This window comes from Citrus clementina, unplaced genomic scaffold, assembly GCF_000493195.1.
Source record: "Citrus clementina cultivar Clemenules unplaced genomic scaffold, Citrus_clementina_v1.0 scaffold_5, whole genome shotgun sequence".
Taxonomy (NCBI): domain Eukaryota; kingdom Viridiplantae; phylum Streptophyta; class Magnoliopsida; order Sapindales; family Rutaceae; genus Citrus; species Citrus x clementina.
The window spans coordinates 7,656,612-7,664,147 of record NW_006262201.1 but is presented as its reverse complement, the minus strand read 5'-3'; the positions used below and the strand labels follow the sequence as shown (position 1 = coordinate 7,664,147).

At 28.1% G+C, this 7,536-nt stretch overlaps 1 protein-coding gene across 1 annotated transcript in view; it reads right to left on the bottom strand.

Moving 5' to 3' along the window:
* LOC18040611 overlaps window positions 1–821 on the bottom strand; it is a 4,487-nt gene extending 3,666 nt beyond the window's left edge. The window contains exons 1-2 of the mRNA XM_024183430.1: window positions 562–821; window positions 105–283 (exon numbers count right to left, since the gene is read on the bottom strand). Coding sequence (XP_024039198.1) covers window positions 105–283; window positions 562–821 — 439 coding nt within the window. The remainder of the gene's footprint in view (window positions 1–104; window positions 284–561) is intronic.
* Between the last annotated feature and the right edge of the window lie 6,715 nt (window positions 822–7,536).

The window sequence follows — 7,536 nt, the reverse complement described above, 5'->3', positions numbered from 1 at the left end:
CAGCCGCCTGTAAAGAAATCTTTTTTTTTTAACTTAATTTGTCGTGTAAATATTTTAAAAAGATTATTATAAAATAAAAATATATATAAAGAAATTTAATTCACTTCTTTGTTCGTCTATTCTGATCCGAGGATGGTCTAGCACTCGCATCTTGTATTCAGCGAACAGCTTCCTCTTAGATTGGAAGAAATCGTCCGAACCTTGCAGTCTTACGTAAAATGATAGATAATTTCCCTTTGCTTTATCATCTTTATCATCTCCCATAGGACAAATCACAATTCTCCTGTGAATCCATAGCCAAAAAAATCCCAAGTAAATGTAAGTATTTATCAAACACTTCAGGTGTTGACCCTTTTCAAATGAAGTTAAGTAGGGAGTATGAGTTCGAGTCCATGGAACTTTTTTAAACTTTGAATATGAGTAGCTATCTCTCTTAATAAGGGTAATTCTCGACAGACTTCTGGACAACATGTACTACAAAGTGTATGTATCTGGAATCTTTATCTTTTAGAGAGCGAGAAAAAAAAAAGGAAAATTCAGCTGAAAGCACAAAAGTATTACCATTCTCTTCCTCCAGCATTAAACTCGCTAGAGCAGTACTCAGGATCTCTTAAATTTGAGAAATTGGCGATTTTCCATCGGAGAATATTTCCAGCTTGGGCAGGTACCTTAACAATGGAAACGGCTTCTCCTTTGCCAGTAGGCTTAATAACAAAAATCTCAGCTCCAAATACACAAGAGTCGTCAACAAGATATCCATTAGAAGGTTCTTTGAAAGCTTGAAGAGGAATTAATTTGTCAATACCGCATTCTCTCTTCATACTATGTAAACGAATCACCGCCCCATCATCATCTACACAAATTTAAATTAAATAAAATCGTTTTCATAATTAATTCAATAAGCGGGATGCATGGAACTAATTGCCATAACTAAAGAATATATTGCAGAATTGATATATCCTAATTGTCAATATGGAGATCATAAATTCTTACACCGGATGGCCAAGTACTCGTTCTTGATTCGGTCTTGGACAAAGAATGTGAAGTTAACATAAACCTCCCAAGAATTATTAGGAAAATAAGTGCTTTCATCTAGTGCCAAATAAAGTGAAATATGGCCAGTCCCTTGCCCTTTTTTGTTCCCATTTGGGTATAGAATCAATCTCCTACCGCCAAAACACGGAATTTATGATTTTATTGTTAGTGAGCTAATTAATTAATTTGAACTAGAATCGTTAATTAATAACTACGATCAAAGAAAAGTAAATTTAAGCAGGTGAAAATCGGAACTCACCAGTTGCATTCTTGGGATTCATTTTTGGTTTTAAATATGGCAGATTCATATCTGTCTGCAACTGCCTTTGATAGTTGTGAGTACTTCTTTATTTCTAGCGTGTAGTGAGCTGGTGGAAGACCTCTTTTAACACTTGAAATTTCTGGGGAAAAAAAAAGTTCAAGGGACAAAATTAGTTGGATTAGCGTGTCTTTTTGTTTTTAGTTAATTGTATTAGAATCTCTTTTTGTAATTTAATTTCTATTTCAAATATACTTGAATTAATGACATAAAAAAAATTGCAGAAATCAAGCGGAATTGGGCAAATATTAAATCTTAGATCAGATCTAAGAACTGATAAGAGGAGAAAGAAAGAGGGTACCTTGCCCTATAGCCATAGCAGAATGGAGAGGATTAAGCAAAATGCAACTCAATTTGGCTAATAGCAATTGTATGCGGATTAAATGATTTAAATAAGACTCTGCATGTATAGAGTCAATTCATTCTGGCATATAAATGAATGGAAAGAGCGCAAAAGGTCAACGTTAATCAAGTAACGTAATTCTGCAACGAATTTATGTGAAAAAATAAAATTAAGATTTTTTTGTAAACCTTGACACGTTGGGAAAGGGACTCACACAAGTAGCACCAAATTAAACAGAAATAAAACTTTTTTCCTGTTTATATAATTAAAATAGGATGAGTACCACAAATAAATAGGCAACAAATAAACCAACAAAATCTAAAGAAATAAATCAACCACAAAAACACAGATTTTTACTTTGAAAATCTAAAGCGGGAAAAACCACAGAACTGTAATCCGATATAATCTTCCACTATATTAATGAGATTATAGCACAAATTCTTTTCTAGATAATACTAGAGGCTAATAACATCAAGAATCTCAATAATCTTTGGCTTACAGTAACAACCTAATATTTGTCTCTTTAATAAGTATCTCAAATAACAACTAACGAGAGAATAAAATAAAAATCAAGACTAGTAGAATTATAGAGTGCGATGTCAGGAACTTACTCTAAAACTTTGGGAGAAATTGAAGTTACTTTTTTCTTCCAATCAACCAATTAAAAATTGAAAATCTTACCCCCAAATTATTATAGTCAGCCATTGTCCTCTTCTCAGCTTCCTCTTTTGCCATGCACAAAACGTTGCTGCTACTTGCTTTTTATTCTTGGGAAAAGGACATCTATACCCTTAAAGTTTGGGAAAATGGTCACCAACACCCCAAGTTTTCAAAGAGGGACAATAAGTCCCTCTTTTGACCATTATATCATTTATCTCTATTATTCTAAAAAAATTGACTTCAAAATTTTTAGTAAATACAAATACCATAAAAATAATGTAATCTATGCTACGGCTAACAATATTAAAATATTTTAATATTTTAACAAAATTTTATTATGTAAATTATTATATTTATTTTACTAATATATTTTTGTTTATTGTAGAGATTTGAAATAAATATTTATATTAAATATATTCTACAATTAAAAACATTCTCACATAGTAATATTGTCAAAAATATTATTTTACATAATATTCAAAATAATTTAAAATTTTAATACATTTATTTTAATATTATAATTCTATTATCATAAAATTTATTTTAATATAATAAAATATATCTAATAGATTATAAAATATTAAAATATTTTTCAAATATTGAAATTATTTTAAAATGTATATATTATTACACTTATTTTAATATTATATTTCTATTTATTGTAAAATATTAGAGTCAATTTTTGAGGCTTATAGAGATAAAGGGTATAATGGTAAAAAAGGGGTCTTCTTGGTAACCATTTCCCCGTAGATATCCTTTTTCCTTTATTTTTCTTTATATAGCCACGTTTTCAAAACCTAATTTCATGACAAATTTCATCCAAGTCCAAATTTTAATATTAATTGCACATTAAGCATGCATTTTTAGACCTTGGGCTTTTGAACCCCTAAATGAGATGCACCCAACGTGACAATATAAGGGGATTCCATTAAATAAGAAAAAATACTTAAACCAGTATGTAATGAGCCTTATTTAAGCTAAGCAAATGATAAGATTGTAAATATTAACAAGGACATTGCTGATAAGGACATCCTTGGCGTCATTAGCTAAGCCAATGCCCAAAATAAGGTTTAGATAAAGGGATAAGAATTCAGTGCCTATTTGATATGACTTATTTAAGTTCTTTCTGTATTTTTATTATTGTTTGGTTATTTTTTTATTAGAGATTTTAAAGATTAATAAGTTATTTTGCCTTTGTTAGCAAAACTCGCATTTTGGACTTTTAGGAACTATAAGTTGAAAAACTTTTTAAAATGTTAAAATATCGAAAATTTCCTTTACTTACTTGACAACCTTTTTTCATTCCTTTCAGAACATAATTTTAAAGAACTTATCTATTAAATTAATTTGATAGTTTTTAATAAAAGCTCTCATTGACAACTAAATAATTAATTTTTTTTTTATAAAAACTCGTAAAAGTTCTACTAGCAAAAACTCTACTTAAATGAGCTCTATTTGAAAAGTTGTACCAAACGAAACATGTTGAGCTGAGTTTTTGCTAAGCATTAAATCAATAATTGTTAATTAAGAGAAATTTAATAAAGGGAAATTATCAGCCATATATCATTAAATGACACCAGTATCAAACGTGTTATAACACTTTTCAAGTGTATCACTCGTATACCCTAAGTTGACAAAATACTTATGTCATCCACCAATCCGTTAACTTCCGTTAGAAAGTTAACAGAATTGTGGCAAATTAACTATTTCACCCTTGAAACTCAAAATGAGGTAAACAAATAAATTTACCCCAAAAATTAACATAAATTTTCAATACACAATTTTTTTTATTTTGTTATTAACAATACATTTTTTTATTAAAAAAATATGAGTTATTAATGGTACATATTATTACAATTATCCGTAAAAAATATCTATATTATACCATAAAAATTATTAACAACATATTATTTATAATTATACATATTATACCATAAAAAATTTCAATTGGAGCTTGGAAGAGTATATTCGGTTGTAAAGTAGCGTTTGTTTAAGCAATTATTAACAATTATCCGATAAATGAGATGACATGTCGTTTTTAAAAAAAGACTAGATTACCCTTATAATGTCAGCACTTGCAAACGACAATTAACGTATTGGTGGACGGTAGAAGTGTTTTGTTAACTTAGGGTATACGAGTGATACACTTGAAAAGTGTTGTAGAACGTTTGATACTGGTGCTATTTAAGGGTATATGACTGATAATTTCCCTTTAATAAAATAGAAAATTTTAAATAATTCTAGTTATTGATTCAATACTCAACAAAGACTTAACTCACATTGAATATTATAGAAGCCTATAGGACTAACTCAATCAAAAACTAGCTTAATAATTGAGGATTGTCCAAGTCTTGTATACTTAACCATACTCAGTTGATGGGTCCTTACCATGTGGTAAGGGAATGTGGGTTAACTCTTACATAAGTTTATCTCTGATATCATATAACAGTTAACGAGTCTAACTCAACCCAAAAATTAACTCAAAAATTGAGGGTTATCCAAGTCATATATACTTAACTCAAATTCAATATTTAGTTGATGAAAAATATTTTTCCTAACAGATCTTAATACTAAAGAAAGACCATTTTTAAATGCCAACTTAAAATCAACAAAAAGTTTTGTGCACCTAGTACTAGAAAATGATTAATAAAGCTAAGCATTAATCACACATCAAGAAAAACATTAATAATTTGTTGATATTTGCACTCAATGGACTTGCGCCACCTGACCAAGTGTTTTCAAAATGTTTTCTTTTACTAATCACCTAAGTTCGAAAGTAGGATTAAAAAATCAATATTGATTTACCACTCCTATCTTTAAAAATAAATAATGAGTAAAACTTTGTTGATACTCCATAATGGCAACTTGATCTAGAATGACCTTAATTTTATCACAGGCTTATTGTATTGGTATTTATGGGGCAATTGCTAATATATATTTTCGAAGAACAAAATATACTAGCAAGGAGTTGATCTGATAATGATGCAGTGAAGAATTTGGAGAGTCTTGTCATTTTCTTAAGGTGTTGATATCTTCAAATGATGTGAACTGCCGAATTTGTCCTCGAATTTCTGTTGAACGTCTATAGTATTTTAATCGCTTTAGTATTGTTATCATATTTATATTTAAGAATGTATGCTAACCACCTTGAAAAAAAGTTATAACATTTCTTTAATTAGTTTATTTGAAGTCTTTGTTTATTTGTTTTATTGGCAATTGTTGACTTTATTGTATGCAGTGCATCTCTAACAAATGAAACGTACTAATATTGGCTAATTAGTTAATTAAAATTGACCATCCCTAATTAAAAATTAAAAATTAAAAATTAATCACCTAATCAAAATCGTTAAAGAATGAAATCTATTAATAATCTTGGCCAACAGCGGCTAAATTTATTATAATGACCTAACCTAACAAAAATTATTAAACAAATGAATTTATTATTAATATCCGCATTGGCTAATGATTTTATTGGCATTAATTACCGATCATGCTACAGTCATTCTTTAATGTCAATTTCTGAAATTTTCAAATGTATGAGAAGTCTCAACCTAAATGGGCCTAACTTGTGGGTATTTGATAATAGAGAAAGACTTGTATCGTTTTCATTTCTTCGGTCTTTGTTAAATCTTAAAATTATATATATAATATGGTACAAAATTAATTAATAATTGCCGATTGAAAGGCCAGTCGGACGATTAATTAATTAATCAAAGAATAAATCAGGTGGGCTTTTGATGTGAATGCATATCAGCACATGCGGATTAAAAGACTTAAATAAGACTAAGGAGGCAATTAAATAGTAAGCCATAAACTAGTCAACAAATATTGGTCAATGTCAATCATTTTAACAATAAATATAATATTTGCCGATTATGAATAACTATTATTATTTTTAGAGGAATATTAGTCATTGTTAAAGGCAGGGTCTTATCTGATGTACTTACCAGTCCCGTGTTATTCGCTAACACGCATCATTACATTGTCGTATAAAGTCTATACGTAATTAAGCTTATTTATGATCTCTCTTTGATAATTTCACAAGTATTTTCTAAGCTATTTGTCTTTATTTATATGTTCGTGGACAAGTCTCTAAATATTTTACACGTCGCATCATCTTCAGTTAACATTCCCTTAGCTAATAGAGCATAACTTTATCTTCGATGAGATTTATTAATTGACAACCTTAATAATTGTAGTCTTTGTTAATCGATTTATGGGGAATACCTAAATTGACTGTATTAGAAAGGCTGTAATTTCACTTTCAGTACACGTACCCTTTAAATTATTCACATGAAATGAGAAACTCTTATGACATATTTGATCTGAAGAGAAGATGGAAAAAAAAAAAATCAGAAAAGGGATATATACACTCTCGACATTTGAGGAAATGATCACCCAAGGGTGGCTTTAGGTATAGGCGAACAAGACAGTCGTCTAAGGCCTCATATTTTAAGAATGCCTCATTTTTTGAGTATTTCCTTAATAATTCTCTAATTAATAAAAAAAATTTAATACGTATTTTAAGAAATTAAGAGTTATTTTTTATTAAAAAAAATCTATTTTTGGAAATCTTAATTTTAAAGAAGTATAATTAATAATATTATTTAACCATTAGTTGATTCATTATTATTATTTCCAAAAAATTATTTACCTTTTTAATTATTCAATGTTAGAATCTTTGATTTTTAGTATTTGTTGGAATCTTAGATTTTTAGTATTTCTTTTAATTTCTATTAAAAACCTTATAATCTCAAGAATTAGTAAATGAAAAAAATTTCTTGTTCTTTTCTCTACAAAGAAAATTATTATATTCATTGGTTCATGTAAATAATTAGTTTTTTAAAATATAAAGTCCATTTTTATTTTTGAACATCAATTCATCATTTCAAAATTTTGTACTCTAGCATTTTAAATATTCTATTTGAAAAAAAATATTGTTTTTATTTATTTGTTTGTTTGTTTTTAACGGTTTTAATGGAATAAAAAAATATATCTTCTTGACTATTTTTTAGGTTTTATTTTTAAAATTTTTTATCTTTTTTATTATTATTGAAATTCAAAAATTAAAGATGAAATAAATTTTAATTCTTTTTATATGTCTTTGAGTATTGAAATTGTAAAATAAATAGAGGCCTCGTAAGAAAATTTCGCCTAAGGGCCCTCAAACTCTAAAGCT